Source organism: Miniopterus natalensis, chromosome 1, assembly GCF_054644295.1.
Source record: "Miniopterus natalensis isolate mMinNat1 chromosome 1, mMinNat1.hap1, whole genome shotgun sequence".
Classification (NCBI taxonomy): domain Eukaryota; kingdom Metazoa; phylum Chordata; class Mammalia; order Chiroptera; family Miniopteridae; genus Miniopterus; species Miniopterus natalensis.
The window spans coordinates 43,216,674-43,237,290 of record NC_142081.1 but is presented as its reverse complement, the minus strand read 5'-3'; the positions used below and the strand labels follow the sequence as shown (position 1 = coordinate 43,237,290).

General features: G+C 49.5%; 1 protein-coding gene across 1 annotated transcript in view; it reads left to right on the top strand.

Moving 5' to 3' along the window:
• Nucleotides 1–20,617, top strand: part of TLN2 (talin 2) — a 391,554-nt gene that overhangs the window by 325,524 nt on the left and 45,413 nt on the right. Inside the window, exons 42-47 of the mRNA XM_016208572.2 lie at nt 736–906; nt 5,213–5,359; nt 7,105–7,206; nt 9,638–9,757; nt 16,698–16,844; nt 20,095–20,261. Of these exons, the coding sequence (XP_016064058.1) occupies nt 736–906; nt 5,213–5,359; nt 7,105–7,206; nt 9,638–9,757; nt 16,698–16,844; nt 20,095–20,261 (854 nt within the window). The remainder of the gene's footprint in view (nt 1–735; nt 907–5,212; nt 5,360–7,104; nt 7,207–9,637; nt 9,758–16,697; nt 16,845–20,094; nt 20,262–20,617) is intronic.

Sequence of the window (20,617 nt, the reverse complement as noted above, 5' to 3'; positions counted from 1 at the left end):
CGGTGCCCAACTAGGGAGTTTCGGAGAGCACGTGGGGACCGTCTCTGCTGCCCTCCTGGAGACAGGCCTCTGCTGGAACAGTGGTTAGCTGTCATGATAGGCTTTTTTGTTCTTCTGGGTTCAGCTAAAAGAAACAGAACATCTAGGCTGAAGTGAAATCACTTTTGCTTTTATTCCAAATCCACGGTTTGGTCAAAATGGTCAGGGCAGAGGGCGGTTGGATGGGCATCTAAACACTTCTCAGTGCCTCTCCTCTCGGTCTTCTTTTCTCACGCCCTGCTCCCCTGCCCCTCTCCTCTCCCCTTTCCTTCTTAGTCTTTGGTTCTTTCCAAAGCTTTTCTGTTTGTAAAATTAAAATTAAGATTTGTAAAGTTCTAACTCTGGATCTCAGAAAGGACTTCTTAGCACTTCTGCCATGAGAGCTGAGACAGAGAGACAAAGAGCTTCCCAGAGGAAGTCAAAACCAAGCAAGAGTTCCTTAATCAGTGAGTACTTTCCAAATTAAAGTCCAGCAATGAATAAATGAATAAGATCTAAGGATCTGAAGTATAACATGCTGACTGTAATTCATGACTGGACAGTATACTAGAAAAAATAAGCAAAAATAAACTTCAGCAGATCCGACTCTCCCTGTGAGTCATCCCATCCCTGCCCCAGTTCCCTCCCCACCAGTGGGGCCCCAAAGGGAGACACATGTATTTACATGGTGCATCTGTGGGTTTTTTGTCTTGAAAGGTGACGCAGCTGGCAAGCTACTTTGAGCCCTTGATCTTAGCCGCAGTTGGTGTCGCCTCCAAGATTCTGGACCATCAGCAGCAGATGACGGTGCTGGACCAGACCAAGACTCTCGCAGAGTCTGCCCTGCAGATGTTGTACGCAGCCAAAGAAGGTGGAGGGAACCCCAAGGTACAGTTCAGGATGCCAAGGACTCACTCAGGACTACAGAGAAGCCCTTGCGTTCCTCTGTATTGTGTCCCTCCCAGAAAACACCTCCAGTTCTTAGTTAGTGGCATTTGATTTCCCACTCAGAGGTGGGAAGTAATCTTCTGTTGGCCTTCCTAGGGATCTTTAAGAGGAAAAACAAGAAATATACATATTTAATGCATATGTATAAGTTGTGTAGGCAGGCGACCCTGGGAAAGAAAGACATGCGGTTCTTACAGGAATCAGAGCTGTGATACTGCTAGCCCCTGCTCAGTGTTGACACCCAGCTTCTGCAGAGCAAGGCTGTTGTTTTCCAGTGAATGTTGTTTCCATTCCTGGTCCTCAAGTTCAAAGTGAACTGTGGTACAAGGTCACCAATGGCACATGTAGCTGTTTCCTCGGGGGCAGTAGTATGATATGAAAATCTCTCTTACCAGTTTGGAAGTGGAACCTTTCTCCAGCCTAAGTGCTACCCAGGCTACTGTAAGTGGCCAGAGCTGACCACAGCAGGCCATTTTCTCTCAGGGGTGATGTGTCAGAGTGATTGTTTCACTTGTGAAACCATTAGGTGCCTTAAGTTTCCTCAGGGTTCTGATACCACGAATGACAGAGACCCTCCCATCTCTCAGGAAATGCTAAGGGCTTGGAGGCTCCCTCCGAGGAACTTAGAACAAAGACCAGCCAAGTATTTTACCGCTCAGCACCAGGGCCACGGCTCATCTGATGGCAAGCTACCATCAGATAGCTTGGAAGACAATTCAGGCTGGGCCCTGGGGAGCCCTAAGGAGTAAATTTGGCAACTGTGAACTGGCAACAAGTTCATGGGCAGCGTGGAGCCCACAGTGGCAGACAGGCCTGAGAGAGCCCGGGCCAGGGTGATGCTAAGAAACAGAGGAGGGCACTGAGTGAGGGTGACCCAGCCAGCCTGTAGGAGTGGTGGCAGGTCCTGAGACCCCTTGCCTTTACCGTGTGGCACCTGGGTGGCTTTGCCTTGTTTAAAGCCCCCTGTTTGGGGGAACAGGTCAAAACCTCCCTCTTGGAGATGGCATATTCCCTACATTAAGATGTATTTTTTTCATTAGCCCTAAGAAGTTTCATCTGATCTAGCCATATGCTCATTTCCTTTTGACGAGTGACATATAAGTTCAGCAGATGGCCAGCTGGTCAGTGGCAGTTGTCATCTACCAGGTCTCTAAGCTCTAGCAGGGGTGGGGAACCTTTTTTCTGTCGAGGGCCATTTGGACATTTATAATATCATTCACCGGCCATATAAAATTATCAACTTAAAATCAGCCTGCTATATTTTGTCAAACATTTAACTCACCCCTAATGTGATGGCTGGAACTGCTTCTCTCTGGTGAGGCCTCGGCAGGGCCAGGCCAAATGATTTCATGGGCCATGTATGGTCCACTCGCCCGGACGTTCCTCACCCCTGCCTAGTGCATGAGCTCTCATTTCCTGGTTGTGACTGTCAGAGCTGTCCCTGGCAGGGGTGCCATCCAATGCCCACCTTCCAGTGGGCTGCAAGGGTTGAAGGAGACGAGCCCAGCAGCAGTCAGCACAGAGCCTGGCACCAAGGAGGCCCTGCTCAATGCTAGTGCTGTCTTTGCCGTTGCTGCTGTGACGTGGTTTGACATTCATTGTTGTTCCTGGCTCCCCCTCTATAAAATGCTAAAGTGCCTGACCCAAGATATAAGAACATAGGTTTTAAAACTGGTATGAAAGTCGCATTGGGCCTCCGGGTTGGCTCTTGGGTTATATAGAGGACACAAGAGCCCTTGGCATCTTGCTAGCATCTGCGTGAACGTCGTCAGGTGTTCTTGGTCTGCTCAGAAGAACTAGAGCATGTCATCATGGCCTGAGTGAACCCGGTCGGTGGCTCAGAATTGGGGAGGGAGGGCCAGTCCTATCCTGACTTCTCCCAAGCCACGTCTCTGCCCTCAGCTTTCCACCTGTGCCTGCTTCACAGCATAAAAACAGATGGTTTCATTTCTAAGTGAGCCTTTCCAGAGAACTTTGTACCAGGTTATCCTTGTAAAAATTTCTCTGAAAATAAAATTGTTTCATAGGTTACTTGGCCCCACCTGGTGACTCCATTAGGCCCTTTACCTCCTGTGAGCACGTGCTTCCAAAGAGAAGCAAAGTAAATTGTCTGCAAGAAGCGCACGGTCTGGTTGGAGAGACCCACTGGAGGGGGTGGGAGATAACAGAAGGTGGCAGGAGCTGTGTGCCAGGCCCTCTGCCTTCGGAGCTTCACCTCACCTTCATAGTCCAACTTCCTTCTCACCTCTGGGCCTTTGCCAGGCTGTGTTCTCTGCCTGGAAGGCTCCCCTTCTCTCACCTCATCAATTGTTAGTGTCTGGACTCTTCCTCCAGGGTTCACTGTCAACCTGTACACCTCCTCTGAAAAGGTTTCTCTGGCCCCAAGGCTGGGTTAGGAGCCCTTCCTAGGTACTGTTTCAGTTATTACTACAAACAAGCCATCCTAAAAGTGAAGGGCTTAAGACACCATTTTAAGGACTGTCTCTGGTGGGCCTGCAGATTCACAGAGCTTAGCAACATAGTTCTCACTCAGAGCCCTTCCCGTCAATGCAGCCTGACAGTGGCCAGGGCTCCAGTGACCTGAGGCTGTCAGTCCCGGGTCTGGTGCCTGGATTTGGATGGAAGGAAGAAGGTGAAGAGAACCAGTCACTGGAGACAGAGGGTGAGAGTGGACCTGTGGAAAGGCCACTCAGGCAGCAGCTAGGACTCCATGCCAGGGGGAAGGGGAAATAAGCCCAGAGAGAGGTGGCCTCCCCACCCCCATGGAGGGCCCGAGAAATGGAAAAGGGGACAGCAGTCTGGTAAAGAGGGAAGGAATCTTTGTTCCTCAGGTTATTTTTCACTGTTACCTGCTAAAGCACTTTGAGGAGTGATGGTCAGTCATTAGTGTTTACATCCTGACACAGCTGCCTCAAGGATACCAAGTGTGATCAACATGTTTCACATCTTGGCAGGTGGCATTTGGGAAGACTTCTCCTTGGTTCCCATGCTTTTCAGTACTTCAGACAGAGCTAGTTCCTGTGGCTCACATGCCCTCTTCTCGGAATTTTCTTTTATTTAAATCACTCAAAAGAGTTGTTGTTTACCATTTCTCACTGGTTTCCTGACCTTCTCACCTATCAAAGTAAAGATGTGATTTCTTGGACCTTTTTGGAAGGGTCGCCTCCCCCTGAGTGGGCCAGGGCAACCATGGCCACTGCATGCAGTGCCTGGGGCAGTGCAGTTCTGACACTTACTGCCTGGCATTGGGTCAGATTTCCCGATTATGAGCACAGGCCCCAACTAGACTACTCTTACTAGAAATGATAAGGTGCCTGCACCATATGGTCTCATCAGAATTATACTGCATAGCAGTTATAATTCCCATTTTGCTTAGGAAGCCAAGCTCAGGGCCACTTAGCTAGTTAACAGTGGAGCCAGAGCTAAAACCCAGGCTTTCCTGACCACAGGACCTTGGCTCTTGCCCCTGCATCTTGCTGCCATTTGAGGTATCTTTCAGAGAGCCCAGCACCCATCATTGTTTCATCCTCTCATTCATTCATTTATCTAGCTCATACTATGTGCTTGACACACAGGTTAAATGCCTGAAGTTAAAGCATCTCCAAGGTACTATCCAGGGGACTCATGAACACTCAGGGCTTTGCCTGCAGAGTATCTGTTCTTAGAGAGCTTCCCTCATTCATTCCTCCTACCTCATGGCGATGCAATTTGTGGCATAGTCCCAAAACCTGCTCGGTCTCCTGCAGATTTATGTCTCCTGTATGTACCTACATTTCCATAAAGCAATCTTATTTATAGAAAGGAAATCATAGTGTGCTGGGAAGCTTTGAAGAGAAGTGCATTTGATGTGAACACATTTTTCCTTTACGTTAGCTTTTTTTATTAACTATGTCAACTTGTGTGTTTGGGAATCTGGCATTCTCTACCTCCCTGAACATAGTAACATAACACTAGCCCTGTCGTTGGGCGCTGCTTGATAGTGCAGTTTTATTTTTCCTTTGGGTTACAGAGAGATATTTCTCAGTTTGTTTTTCCAACTTTTATTTATTTTGAAAACCAGCGTACAAACGTAATAAAGGAAAGGAAAAAGATAGAGTGCATTGCTGTGCGCCATAATGGGGATATAGTTTTATATTCTGCACTTTATGGTTATTCTGAAAAGAGGTGAAGCGGTTCCTAAGAGACTGACACCATTTTTCAGCTTCAGGAGACATTTCACGGTTTTCTCTCGCTCTTCCCGTCTCAGGCTCAGCACACCCACGATGCCATCACAGAGGCCGCCCAGCTCATGAAGGAGGCCGTGGACGACATCATGGTCACGCTGAACGAAGCCGCCAGTGAAGTGGGGCTGGTGGGAGGCATGGTCGACGCCATCGCAGAGGCCATGAGCAAGGTGGGCCTGGGCTCCAAACACTGACCCCAGTTCCTCCGTGGTTTCCCTCAGACTTGGTCCCCAGGTGCTTTTCTCTGAGGAGCACCTTGTCTCCTTTCTTGAGGGTTCTGATTCATGTACAGATGCCCTATCACATGTTCAACATTTTATTCATTCTTCATTGTTCATCAGTTACTTTGCTAAGCCAGTTGTACCCTCCCTTCCAGTTCTACATGGGGGAAATGGAGATGCAGAAGGTATCATTGGTTACTTCAGTTATAAAATGGAAATAATTATCCACCTCCCCATCCACCTCATGGAGTTGTTGTCGGGAAAAGATTCCGAAATGAAATAATGAAGTGACTCCCAAGCGCTGGCCTTTGGGATGGCTGCTTTGGAATCGCTGGGATCAGAGTAGAATGCACGTTCCTGGGCCCTGCTAGGCTAGGATCTCTGTGAGGCAGAAGCTAGGGATCTCTATTTTTTAAATATCTCCACATTTTTTAATCGAGCCAGATGCAGAAACCACTGACGTAGTACGCATAAAAGCCCTTAGTGAAATCTTGTAGGCAGTGGGTAGAGAAGACCCCACGAGAATCATTTCTCTTCTAGTGACCCATCAGTGGAGTTGGGTCAGTACAGAAATAGGACTGGAGACAGTTTCAACCCTGTATCTTCTGCTCTTTCCCCCATGGAGTCCTCATTAGTCATGTCAGTTTGATATTCATTAGAATTAACAATTGTTCATAAACATCTAATTGCTATCCTGTGATAGCACAGCCAAGATTTGTAGGCATAGCCTGTGTTTTGAAATGTCCATTGTCACATTATGAATACACTCTTATGGTTTTTCAGGATAATAAGAGGTCTTTAATTACTAATTTAGAGAAGATTGGTTGGTTCATATCTCCATAAAGAGATGATAGCCTGAAACTATAATTAGGATAATTCCCCTTCAACATTATGCAGTCATTATCAGACAGATGAAGTTATAAGCCAGGCGGGGGTTGCTGGGGCTCCCTTTCAATACCCGAGACTCCAGGCCTTGCCTTGTGAAAGTGCTCCAGTGATTTCTGCCGTGGGCTTCCCATGCTTCAAATATGGACAGTTTGGCAGGAAAAGAGTGACGTTCCCCTCCTTTTCAAGGCCCTTGGGTGAGTCTCGGTGGGTTTGTTTGGTTTTCAGGACATCAGAGTACTAGAGCTTTGAAAATAATCCACATGTCTACCAAGGGCATTAAATAATGGTGCTCAAGGTTTCTCAGTACAAATTAGAAATGCAAATGATCATTTTCTTCTCAGGAGGTGGTTTTCACAACCACTGTAACGATGGGGAAGATTTTCATAACTCCCTGGGAGGCAGCAGTCCTTTCTCCATAGCCTTTGAGCCTTGCAGGCTGTGGTGGATTTTCAGCAGGGAAAGCAGCTCTTGTACAGTCTGATGGTGGTGGTGTAGATTCTTTTGTAAAGGCTGGGAAGGAAGTCTGGCTCACCTGATCGCAATAAGTAGGAACTGCTAACAGCCGGAGCCACAGGGCCAGCAACAAAGGTTCCCCCCCCACACACCAGTTTTGTAAAGTATACAGTTGGGTCTTCATTGAACGCCTAACTTCTCACCTACCCAGACCTGACACTCTCTCATTGCAGAAGTTGAGGGATTCTGTCTCTGAGGGCCTCTCCCTATTTAAAGTTCCTAATCCTAGTAAGTACAGTCCACAGTTCAGCTGTCCTCTTATGACCTTTGGGTTCCTCTCTTCTCCTCTCTAGCTGGATGATGGCACGCCTCCAGAACCAAAGGGAACATTCGTGGACTACCAGACAACTGTGGTCAAATATTCTAAAGCCATTGCGGTAACAGCTCAGGAAATGGTAAGAAGAAAAAGAATGCCCCCCCCCCACTGTTGGCGCCCTTTTATCCCCACCACCACTCACCCTTTAATTCCAGGGTCTGTGTGGAGAGATTAGTTTGTTTCTAGTTCCTCCTGGGCCCCAGCTTCTGTCCTTCATCCGTGGTCTCTGTGGCTACCTGTGGTCTAGAAACCCCGGTCTGCTGCAAGAGGGAATTAAAGGTGGCTGAGACTTGGGCATGAGGACAGGGGAGCAAAGGAAAGAGATGAAAATCGAGGAGGAAATGAGAAGGAAGCCGGGAAGTACAGAGAAAGGAAAAAATCCATTTCATCTCACAAAGCACTTGAGGTGTATTTATAGATTAAAATTATTGTACAAGAAAAGACATTTGGGGATTAAACATAGATTGACGAATCGAATTATAATATCTGAACAGTGAGATTGCCAGTCTTCCAGGCAAAATGAAACACAATGGTTATGTGTAAAAAGTATTTTTTTTTCTGGCAATAGAAGGCATGTAACTTTTAGAGGTAACTTTTTTTTTTTTGGTAAAATGCAGTGCAGTCATAATTGTATTATATGGTTCTCTAGCTATAAATGGCATTGAGAGACAGTGGGTGCTATCTTGTTATGTTAAAAAGTTGTATAAAAGATGACAGATGGTGTCCTCAGAGAATTAATAGGAGTACTAGTAAAAAAGCTCCACTTAACTTTGAAAGGTTCAGGTGGCATGGGATAAAATTTTGAAAGCTGCCTCTTTGAGGCTGCCTCCTGAGCCCAAGCTGAGAGATCAAGCAGCCTCCCCAGCCCGAGGGACCATACTGAGCCTTCGCGCGGCTCCTGCCGGTCAGACCCGCCTGTCTGGATAGCTTTGTCATGTAGTCGTGTGTCCACTAGAGGTTGAGCTTGGACCACAAAGGCTTCCCTGGCTGCTGCGGCTCATTCTTAGAAACTCTGTGGTTGTGCCAGGCTTGTTGTTGTTTAAAAGGATTTGGGCTGGGGGGGAGGCAGGAACCGTGCCTCCCTCAGTGACTGTGAAAGGCTGGAGTGGGGCCGAGCTGGCCCAGCTCAGGGGCAGGCCACAGGTCACAGGTCACATCAGGCAGACCTACGGTGCCAGTGCCGATTCCTCCCAGCAGGGAATGCTGCACAGCAGAGGGTGCAGACATCTTGAGTGGCCTCGTGGAGTTTCTGGAATATCCCCCAGGCTGGGTTCTCGGGCGGCCAGCCTGTCCTGCCCTTGGTGTCCGTGTTCTTAAGGAGCCCGGCCTCGGCCGTAGTGCCGCTCCGGGGGTAACTGGTCTGGGCCCTGAGTTGGCGAGAGTCCTGCTCACTGCCCTGGGGCGCCCCAGAATCATGGTGCTCCGTGTGGCAGGGCTCCAACGAAACAGCTTGTGGTACAGCCTCACTTTCTTGGGGTTCCGCGTGCATTTCTGGGGACCCCACGCCTTGACCCGAAATCCTATAGCATTTCTTGGTCCACATGGCTGCACATTCTGTCCCGCCTCAGTGGATGCGGAGTCAGGTAAAAGGAGGTTTTAAAGGCCCTTTAAAATCAAGGCCTTCAAATGCTGCGGAGAGAGAGTTGTGTTGCCATCCAGGGCGAGAGAAGAGCTGGGGCAGGTGGGCAGCCTCTTACCCCGGAGGGACAAGGACAGTTTTCTGGGTGGCAGGTTAAAACTGCTGTGCGAGAACTAAGGTGTTTTTGTCAAAGGAAGAGGGAAAATGTGAAACCAGCATGTTAGCTACGTAGGATAAGCCGAGGTAAGTTTTTCTATGAAACAGGAGGAAAATACAGAACATCTTGACAATAAAAAGGTAGATCTTGACCATTTAGGCTTCACTATACCCTTAACTCAATTTGGGGACAAAACCTTGTCTTTCTTTGGCACAAATTTACAACAAAGCTGTATTCTCTGTAAGTTTCTTCCTCCAATGCATTTGTCTTATCCGTCACTTCTCAGTCACGAGAATCCCTTAGCAGCCCTGTCCTCATGCCCTCTAGTGCCCGAGGGGACCCACTTCTGGGGTCCTGGAGCCCAGGTGATCGCTCTACAAAAGGGTGTGACCAGAGGTGTGCTTTGCACAGGGACTGTGCCCCCTGTGGTTTTCCTGGGGAACTCCTCTGGTGACTGATCCACAGGGCAGGGCTGGCTGGGCTGCTGCTCTCACCTCCCAGAGTGGACCCTGAAGGCCCAGCCTCCACGCTGCACGGCCTGAGCCTAGCATGTGGCCCATCGGCCGGGACCCGCTGGCCTGAGAGAGGCCCTGGCCTGTTGTGTGCGATGCAGCATGGGCTTCGCTTGAACTGCCCTCTCCAGTGTCCTGCCCCAAATGCAAGCCAAGAGCTTAAAAGTGAATGAGACCCTTTGGCTTCCAGAGGTATTAACACATGGTTCTCATGCTTTTCTCTGTGTGTGTGTTTTGTGTCTTGCTTGTTTTCTTTTTCCAGATGACTAAGTCGGTTACTAACCCGGAGGAGTTGGGAGGACTGGCTTCACAAATGACCAGTGACTATGGGCACCTGGCTCTCCAGGGCCAGATGGCAGCAGCCACGGCGGAACCAGAGGAGGTCTGCCACCTTAAGCCCCTGTTTTCAGAAGCCAATCCACCCTGGTACCCACTCCGGGGGGATCCTCCATAGCTTAGCTCCACTCCAGAAGACCCCAGCCTGAGAGCCAGATCCAGGCCTAGTTCCCACTACGTGCTGCCAGCCCCCAGGTTCAGCCCCAGCAGCCCCAGGCTGTGCTCAAGGCTCACTGTCCTTTCTGAGGCCAACTGGCTGGGATCTGGGGCCATCTGGGGAGGTGGGCTTTCAGACAGAAGGACACTCTTTACATGTTTGCTCAGGTCACCTGTCCCCTGGCCCATCACCTGATGCCAAGGGCATACACCCACTGCCATCTTCCTTTGTTTCCTACGCCTGCCTAGCACATTTCCCTTAATTATTTTTTATTTTTTCAAAGGTTTACAGAAGTGTTGGGGTTTAGCTGCCCCTCTCTTGAGAAAGGGCTGTGTGGCCTACTTTCGTGAAACAAAGTCTTGCCTAAATATTTTTGGTGACTTTGGTCCAGATCCCTGTCCCAATACTTTCTGCAGCCTTCTCTTCATTATCTACCCACCTTCTCTAAACTCACTCTCCTTAGTGGCCAGCACAGACTTTGCCTCAGAATGCCTGCACCCCTATGAGTCTTAATATGGCAAACATTTGGTCCCAAAGGCCACTTTCTGAGAGCTCCCATCTCTGATACCTCTGAGAATCAAGTGGTCCATTGGGAAGCACACAGAATAGGGGAGCTCTGAGGTGCCTGGGTGCATGTGTATCAATGTTAGCCACAGAAAGGGTTCAGTCCCCAGCTCCCACGTGGCTCCTTAGAGAAGGAGACCTCAGTCAGAAGTAAAAAATAATGGAGTGGATGCAGGGACACTGGAAAGATGAAGGTAACCACTGTCCGTGAAATTCAGCAGGCTGTTTATTGAGCACAGACCCTGTTTGCCACATTCCTACATGAACCAGGCGGTCACGGCAGAGGCTGTGACTGGTCTTCCCTTCTCCTTGTGATGACAGTCACTGTCCCCAAGTTACTCGGTGCCGCTGTTTTTCCTGGGAGTCAGGCCTAACCATGTCTTAACCAAGGCTCCCAGAGACACTGTAGAAATGAAGACCCCAAGCAAAAATCACTTCCTAACGTGTGTTGTGACAATGCATGTGACTAGGAGTGTCATATATATGTGCTTGCCTACATATATATCTGGCATGGGATGACCTAAGTTTCTAACAGTGCCTGCACTTTGAGATTTTTAGAATGATTGAGTATTTAGGCTGCAGCATGAATAATCCTGTTTGTAATGAGTCTGTTAAGTCACTACCAAGAGAGAAAAATTACCAGAGCCCCACATCAGGGTTCCATAGGTTCTTCACATAGGCCCATCATTTTTTTAAAAATAGACCAATCATCTGGACTCATAATTTATTTGATTTACATGTAATTTTGAATTTCATAAGCAAGTATAAGGGAACATATGTTACAGGAAGGAAGAGTTTGGTTGGACAAAGGGAAAGGTGTTTGGCTTTGCAGGGAGATTAAAACTGAAAGAGACTGATTGCGAGGGAGGGTTGGCTTTGTCTCCAGAAATCTTTAAAAAAGGGATCTACTACCAGTTGCCATGGTCAGTTTAAACACTGGCGTGCCTGAGTTACTGAGTGAAGACCCAGTGATCTATGGGAGCCTTTCCACATCTGAGTTCCACCCCATGTGTGAAACAAACAGATTGTCTTATTGCAACACAGACCACTGAAGCAAAAGAGAAAATAAAGCCATAGCAGCCTTGAAAGAAATGTATTGCTAAAAGCACAACTAGTTACTTTAGCTATGAGCCCAGCATTTGTAGCAGCTGATGTTTTCATTAAGAGTCTCCCATTTCTCCGTTACATCTTGAGATGTATTTTACATTCCAGACACGAGCAGTGTGACCTGGAGCGAGAAGGGGCAGAGAGAATATAAAATTACCAGTGGCTTGCAAAGGAAAATTCTTTGTGTGCATTTGCCAGACAGATATTTGGGGGGAAACTGAGAAGGTTAGGAGATCCCTGAAGCAATGTGGTTTTTTATTCCAAGACCGTGGAATTATCTGTATACCCAAGAGGGCCCCCACATCACAGCATGCGCAAATATTTATATCCAGGGCAAATAAGACGCTGCTGCGCTTGCTGCAGGCCTGCCCTCTGCTGTGCCGAGTCAGCGTTTTGGTCTTTTCCAGAATGGGACAATTACAGGAAAAATCATAGTGCTGCCCTCAGAACATCAAGCGGGAGCTTTATCTAGCTTATTTTTCCATGGAAAGTTGAAACGTTCGTTAACATCATTGTGAAAACTTCTTTCTTCAGAAAAGTTAAAACCCTTGAGCAACTTCTCTATTTAAGATTAGTTTCCTCTTTAAAAAAAAAAAAAGGAAGGAAGAAATGCAAGTCCTGTGAGCTGCAGCTGGGGAAGAGATTTGGTGACCACAGCTCTGTCTCCGAGGAAGCAGGGAGCTAGCAGGGACGCTCGTGGAGCCTGTGGCAGAACCGAAGCCCCCCCCCCCCCCCCCCCCGAGGTGGGGTCCGCTCTCGAACTGCCTAAACTTTCCACTCCAAGACTCTTGCATAGTTGAGAAAATGCGGCACTATTTCTGTTGTGCACTCTACTTCTTCCCTCCACTTCTCTCTGAGGGGAAACGGTCCGGTTTCTCAGATGCTGTCCGTTGTTGTCATTTCAACTTTCACAGGCTCTCCAAGGGGCAGTGTATTTGACCCAGCTTCAGATGTGATTTTTTTTTTTTTTAATGCCTGAGAAAAATCTGTACGTTGAGTTGAGTTTTAAGCTGTAAAGAAGATGGTTAGAATTTCTCAGACTCCCTCCGATTGAAATTTGATCCAAAACCTCGCGAAGGCCAGGCTTCTGATTTCCCTCTAGGCGCAAAACCAGGAGACTATCTCCATTTTACTTTTATTTGGGCGAGGAGGGAATTGAGGGCTTTCCTTGTGGTTCAAGTCATGCTTTACTAAAGTCGCCAATTTAAAACCCCAAGTTTAATCTTTGTGCAACGTTTCTTTATAATAAACACTGGCTGTGAGTTGGCTCACCCTTGCAGCTGGTCACGTCTGCCAAGAAGTTTAGTGTTGCTTTGAGAAACTCGGCATGTTAAGCCCTTATCTTTTGGAATACAGTCTTAATAACGTATTCCCTTCCTAGATGTTCCTCCGGCCGTACAGATTGTTCTGTAAAAGTGCAGTAGAGTAGGCTATTGCTTTGTCGCTATGCTGATTCTATTGTCCTTTCATTAGGTGGCCTTGGAAAAGAATGAGAGTGAGAGTGAATCAGCTCCTCAGGGGGAGTCAGGTGCTGTGCTATCCTGGGTACCCTTATCTGCAGCATGCCAGGCAGCCGTTTGTTCTTCCCCATTTCACAGATAATCAAACCGAGGCTCAGAGCTTAGTTAAATTGTCCAAGACCACACAGCTACCATAGTGTTGAAGCCACTTTCAACAACTTTTTGGAATAAGTGAAGTTTCAAGTAAATAAGTTAAGGAGTAACTATGTGAAAAAGTCAGGATTCGAACCCAGCTTTGTTAGGCAACGCTTGCCCTTTCCCCTGCACCAGGCTGCCTCTTTTCACAACAATTAACATTCACGTGGCACTTTGTGCATTATGTTTTCACATGTACCTTTCATTTGCTCGTCCATCGGTCCTGAGAAGTGGGCAGGGCAGATTCTGTCCTGTGTCACAGGTGAGGGAACAAAGGCCCAGGAGGTTGGCAGGCTCACCCAAAGAGTCCGGTGGCCAGGGAAGGGCAGGGCTGCAAGCTAGGTCCTTGGTCCTTTCTGCTACCCGTGGGCCCCACTAGTGAAGGGTTGAGAGCAGGATTGGGGCTGGGGTTGGGATCCTGAGGTCCCTTCGTTACATTCAGCCCTCAGCCTGTGAAAATGAATGACTGAAGCTGATTTCAATCTGTCCTTTATAATACTGCATCCCTCCTGCATGCTGTCCAAATAGGATCCTGCAGCCACATGTACAGGAGGTTTCTATGGTCAAACCTCAAAGGAGCCTCCAGGCGCCTAGAAAGTAACTGTGCCACCTGGCACAGACCCTACTGCCCAGGCCAAGCCCTGTGTTGACCAGGAACCCCAAGGGCTTTTGCAGCTGTTCCCTGATTTTAGTCCCATCCCTTTGCTTTCTGGTGCTGCTCTTCCTTGGTGCTTCCTAACTGGAATTTCACCCATGATGACCACTGTGCCAGCTCCCCTGTCATGTTTCAAGGTCTTTGCTATGTGCCTGAGGCCACCTCCAAGAAAGGGGCTGAGTGTCAGGGCCTTGGGGTGTGATTTTACAGCATGGCCTTTTGAGAGAGGGCTGCGGGAGCCTGAGAGTGTCCGTGAGGACGTATCCCCGCCACTTAACCATGTCTGCCCATAGGCTTCAGGTTTGGGACAGCTCAGGAGCAAGTCCCCCTCCCTGCCACCCTCGGGAATTTGGGGAGGATTTAAGAGGTCTGGACTTGTCCCAGTGCCCGTCATTCTATAAACAGAAAACTCTGTGCAGGGAGCAGGGTTCCGGGTTTCACATCTAATTCTTCAGCACCCTGACTCACGGCAGGGCTTTGGAAGTTCTGTACATTTGACTCAAGTCTCACTTTTTAAACATATAATTGAACTACTTTAAAAACTGTCAGGAAAAGCTGCACGTACCCTTGGTCCCATTGGGGGCCCCAGTGCCTCACCTGGGGTGGTCTGTACAGGTCTCAGGCTGATGCAGCTCTGTCCTGCCTGCTGTGGTCAAGAAACTGCAAGAGAACCGATCGTTTTCTTTCTTTACACACACAACGGAATTTTCTCAACACTGTGCAACCAAAGCAAAACACAGAAATGAGTTGGTGGCTGAGGCTGCAGCTGGCTTTCCTAACCCCGACTTTTAAGATTAGGTTCGCTCAGTCTCATTGTTGGCTTTTTATTGAGTCAAGGATATAAATTTTAACTCATAAAGAAGAGTATACTGCTAATAAATTCTATTAATTTTACATGTTGAGGTTTCATGAGAGCTTTTATTGGGTGGAGGGGGGGGATCAGGGGCTCTGCTGCTAACTGGGGGAACATCAAAGTTAGAAAGGCACTGGTCTTATGGATGGAGCTGTGTTGGGGTTAGAGGCCTGGATTCTCACTGGCTTCCCAGGGACTGGCTATGTGATCTTGGGCCAGTCACATTACTTCTCTGGTCTCAGTCTCTTCATCTGTAAATGAAGGGAGGTTGAACTGGGAAGGCTGTTTTCTATTTTGAGATTCCATCAACATTTCTTCCTCCGTTTGCCCCTTACCTGACTTTCCTGGCAGCACCTGTCTTTTGGAGATCTGTCATCCGCCATAGCGGAACTCTTGCCTTTGGATTCGCTCTGACCCTTGTGTACTTAGGGTTAAACCCTATGGATCAGAAAAGCATTGAGAGCCAGGTTGCATCTAAAACTCCTTCAGTTTGATCTCACGCTTACAGCAACCAGCGTGCCCCCGCAAACAGCTGTATTTAAATGGCAGCCCCTGTGTGGGCTGAATTAGGGTGCCTCTCCCTCTCCAGTGGCGGCCTTGCTGCTGCACTGGTCCAGATGTGTTTGCAGAGCTGCTAGGTTGTGTGACCCTGGGAGCTATGCTTGTTCTATTCTACGTGGAAATAAATGGTCAGCAAGAAGCCCTGCCTGGTTGTGAAGCTTTTGCAGCCCTCTGGATACAATAGAAGACGCCCCAACTTTCTGGATGAGGAGAATTTTCTATTAAATGGATTTAAACATCCTTTGGGCCTTAAGGGATTAAGGGAATTAACCCCCTTTTCCCTAAAAGCAGGAAGTGTTTCGATAATGGGAGAGTTACCATTTGCAGCCCCCTTCACTCCTCAAAGTCACCCTTCCTTAAACTCTGTCTCATGGGCTGATAGTGGAAGACAGCATGCAGGTGGCCCGGATCTCCCAGGGCTTATCCCCAGTGCCTGAGGCTATTTAGTAACTTCATGATGCTAGAAGAATAAGCCACAGCTGCTTGCTATTGTGATTTCATGAAAATAACACCAACTAAAGCCTAAAGGTTTTTGTCTGTTTTGTTTTTAGTTGCTTACCTGGGCTGGAGGTCAGATTAGTATGGCGGCTGTATTGATCGAATCCAAATGAAATTGATGTGACACAGAGCCAGAGGGATGTGCACTCTGGGAGGTGGCCACGGGATTTATTGCAACTTAAAGAAACCGCTGGCAGCTTACCCACAGGGAAGCTCCTTTGGCTTCTTTTAGGCAAAGTTCCTTTTATGATCACACAAACCAGAGGCCATTAAAAGAATGCGTTCCTGCTGAGCCCTTAGCTCTAAAAAATGGAACTTTTTAAGGAAACCTCCAACCTGGCCTGATAGAAAGGAAGCCTGGGTCCCACTCTCACTGCGGGTGCAGCTGAGGAGGGGGGCATTCTGGTTGGTAAACATACCAATTTTGTAAGAATCTGAACACTAAAATATTCTTAGTACTAAGGCTATATATTCCTAACTTCTAATTACCCTCTAGAGCTGTTGTGCGGAATAAGTGAAAGTAAATGCCTTCCTTACCTGCTTAGAAGAGGCCCTGGCACACAGTAGGGGCTCAGTAAGTGCTTGTGGAAGGAATACAGAGTTAATTATCCAGCAGAGCTCATATAACTGACATTCTTATCAGGTGGCACGGGAAACAGATAAGCAATACCCCAGAAAAGGCAGCAAATATCAGGGAGGCCTTGTGCTAAGGGAATGAGGTGCAGGCTTGCTTACTGAGGATGGGGGGCATTTCACAGTCTTTAAAATTGAGAAGCAAACTCAACCAAATTCCATACTTCACCCAGCACAGACTCCACACAGCAGTGGAATTTTCCCAGCCAGGCTCTCATAGGATGCAGGAGAAATTTTCCATGCAGGGAGGACCTCCATGGCCAGGTCCATCATGCTTCTTCCCCACCCCGGCTGCCTCTGCAGATCGGCTTCCAGATTCGCACTCGAGTGCAGGACCTGGGCCACGGCTGCATCTTCCTGGTGCAGAAGGCAGGGGCCCTCCAGGTGTGCCCCACCGACAGCTACACCAAGAGGGAGCTCATCGAGTGTGCCCGCGCCGTCACTGAGAAGGTAAGGAGCAGCCCTTGGGCCAGACACAGCCACAGTGACCTGCTGTGACCAAGGTCATGGGCAGGAAACTCAGCCCAAAACAACCCAGCTAAGTCAGGTCTGGTCATCTTCCCTGGAACCCAGCGTCTCCCCAGGGATGGGGCACACTAGGGAGCTGGAGGGGTCATCCATAGGCCTTGAGAAATTGAGTGTGAGAGGGACTGTCTCACGAAGGTCAGGGCTCTGGCTGTCCACCTTGAAGGTCTCTCCTGGGGACTGGACAGACCGTTTCAAAGTCAAAGATCAGCACCTGGAGCCCCTCCCTGCAACTCCTTGGACACTTTTGCTCCATGTGCTTCCTTCTCAGGAGGCTCCCAGGTGCTGTGGGGCTGAGTGAGAAGGACCTAAAGTTCCTTTCGTGTAACCTCTTTATTTCCAGACCAGTCAGCGATGTGCGGGAGGGTTAAGCGCCTGCCTGAGGTCACATGGCACCTTGGTGGAAGAGCAGGCGTCCAGATGACATTTCTGACTCTAATGACAGCTGTCCATAGAGAGAATCACATAGGGTAGTGGACGGGGCTCTAGGATCTCAGCTAAGTAACCTCACCTTTCCTGGCCTCGAATTCCTCATCTGTGCCATGAGGGTAAAGAAACAGCATTCGTCCCTGGCCCGTGGGGCTGTGCAGACTAATTGCTGTGGCATGTGTATAAGTGCTTGGCACAGTGCCAGGCACACAGCTCATTTAATAAATGCCAGTTGCCGTCCGTGTAAACTGTCCTCCAGCACTGCTCTCTGGGATGTTTTCCCAGTTAGCGATGCCCTTTCTAAGTGTCCCCTCCTTCCCAGTGACTCCTTTATCCTTTTGAAGTGAGTTAACCTTTTGCTTTGCTGATTTCTGAGTCATTTTCCAGGGGAGCTCTTTCACAGGCCGCCAGGAGTGCAGGCCGAAGCCTCCGTGCTTGGCCGGCTTTCCCTCTCCTTCCCTTGGGTTCTCGGGACACAGAGCTCTGCAGTGTTTAGAAGCTTGGCAATAGGACCTGGGGGGGGGAAGGCGGGGGACCCTCACCTGGAAGCTGCCCTACAGACGCTGCTCTGCCCGTGGCCCAGCCACGATCCGGCCGTCTCCCGCAGCCCCCAGAGCCACCCAGGCCTCCCCGGACCCCACAGGATGAGGAAATGGACATCTCAGTTTGAGGAAGGCACCCTCCCTCCTCTGAAAGCCCTTCCTTGTTACTGAAGTTACTCTTGCCTATTTCCCAGTAGAAGACCAGGGGTAGTGAGGGGAAGGGGGGCAGCGGGAGGGGCGGGGCGATTTGGGGAGGGGTTCCAGCTGCATGATCTTCCTGAGCTGGCCCTGGTCTTACTGCCTCTCCCAGCAGGGGAGCCCTGACCTAGGACCCCTGGAGAAGGGTCACAGGCAGGGAGGAGGCGTGTTCAGAGCAACTGGTCTATTTGGCAGTTTCTCAGGTTTCTGACTGTGTGTCCCTGCCTGAGTAATCTCCTGCCCTCCCATCCCGCCCCATGTCTTTCGCACATGTCTTGTTTGTGTTTGCATCACCCCCGCTTGAGCCTCTCGGCTTGTTCAGTCTGTTGCCCTCACCCCCTGGGGCCTAGCAGATGCTCAGCAAACACCAGCTGACGCGCACCTTTCCCAGCGCGCCGGACGCTGGCTGAGAAGGCTCCTCCTGGACTTCTGATGTCTTGCCTTGGCCTTTGTCCTCTGGGAGTTCTTTTCAGAAACTGGATCCCTTATTTCCAGGCCAGCCCTGTGCCGGTCTGACTCACCTTTTCCTGCTGGGACAGGGTAGAGTTAAACTTGGGAAATAGTTCCTTGTGGCTGGCCTTGGGACACGGCAGGTTCTCGGGAAACGGGCCCTCTGCCCCCTTGCCGGCCTGTGTCTGTGACCTCCGCTGAGATCTCGGCCGCGTAGGAGGGAGAAAGCGGTCGAACCAGTGCTCTCACGGCCCTGCCCTGGTCAGCGGATTTTTTTAAAAAAATGCGTTCATAAAATATTTCAGCCTCCTCTTTGGGTCAGCCATAGTCAGAGACGGGGAGTGTGTGTGCACAGGGATTAATATGACAGCCCCTGGCCCCAGAGGGCCTCCAGCCGCTGGCCGGATTCATTACTGTTTGTAATTGGTGGGCCCCCCTGAGGGCAGGGACAGGGTGTGTAGAACCCTCAGGAGGTCCAGCTGTCCCTCTGGGAGAGGACAGGGGCAAAGCAGCCCGGTGGGGACTTTGAGCGGACTTTGCAGGCTGAGCAGAGCAGTGGCTGGAGAAGAGGAGGGGAGGGGGCATTGCAGACAGAGGGCAGACCACTGGGAGCGGGGAGAGGCAGAGGGTGTTTGGGGAAGTAAGGAACTGGCTGATGTAGTGATGAGCTTAATGCTGAAGGAAGGCGCTGGCAAGAGGGGTAGGAGGCTGGGGAAGTTGAACCTGTTCAATTCCTCTCCACAGCCGTGGGACAACTGTATGCAGCGGTGTGGTGGGGCCAGGAGTGTCTCTAGGAGCAGTGAGGATGTGCTGGAGGGGGCATGGGAGGCGGCAATGTAGGGTTTCTGACACGGAAGACACTGGAATGCACACCTTAGCGAATTGTAAGTTCCCTGGAGTTAATCGGTGGCAGGTGTAGGCTCAAGAGAGCGTTGAGGTAGAGGTAACAGACAGTGATCCCCTCTGGGCTCCAGCCCCTCAGGTCCTCTGTGGAGAATTTCCAATCAGGAGGCTCCCTTCTTACTTAAAAATGAAGACTATATAAAAGTGTATCAAAAATAAAAACAAAAAGAAGCTGCCAAGGAAGGGACCGATGAGTGTTAGCAGAGGGGGCTGTTCTGCAAAAAAACCTGATCAGAGGGAACAGAAATGGCCACGCCTTTCACAGGAGCCTAATCCTTTATCCCTCCTCGTGGTTTCAGAAACATAATTATAGTAAAATAATAGCATCTGCCCTCTACTGAACACTTACTGTGTGCCAAGTTCCACATTAGACATTGTACGTACATTTTTCTGCACTTAATTCTGCCAACAACCCTGATAGAAGAAGTAATAGCTCCATTTTACAGATGAGGAAACTGAGACTTAGGTAAACCTGCCTATCCAAGGTCAGGCAGCCAGGAAACAGCAACGCTGATGCTCAGACTGAGGTTCTTGACCCAAACTGTGCTGTTAACCCAAAAGCTGCATCGGCCTCCGCAGGAAAGATTCAGCGTTTATGGGGTGTTTGGGTTACGTTTCCTCTGCTCCCTCTGACATTCCCTCTCTGCCTGCAGGTGTCCTTGGTGCTGTCAGCTCTCCAGGCTGGAAACAAGGGGACCCAGGCATGTATCACGGCTGCCACTGCCGTGTCTGGAATCATCGCAGACCTGGACACCACCATTATGTTTGCGACCGCGGGGACCCTGAACGCAGAGAACAACGAGACCTTTGCAGACCACAGGTGCGGGGCTCTTGGGTGGGGGAGGGCCAGGCTGCCTGCTGGACCGTGGAGACGCTGCCCAGGAGCCAGAAATGGGGTCATCCGTTTTGATTTCAACAGGACGTTCAAGTGGGGAAAGTGAACCACGTAATCTAAATAAGCCCCTTTTGCCAGCTGTCAACACAGAGTCGCCTTCCAGCTTTGCCTCTCACAGCCTAAACCCAGCCTGCTCTGCAGAGGACAGCTTTCCAATCTTTCACTTTGACGCTGGAGAGCGGGGCCTCTGATTTGCTCACCAGCCCCAGCAACGGGCAGGGACAGTGAGCTCTTCATATTTTGGGGAGTGGGCCTCTGAGCCTCCTGTCTTTCCTGGGCTG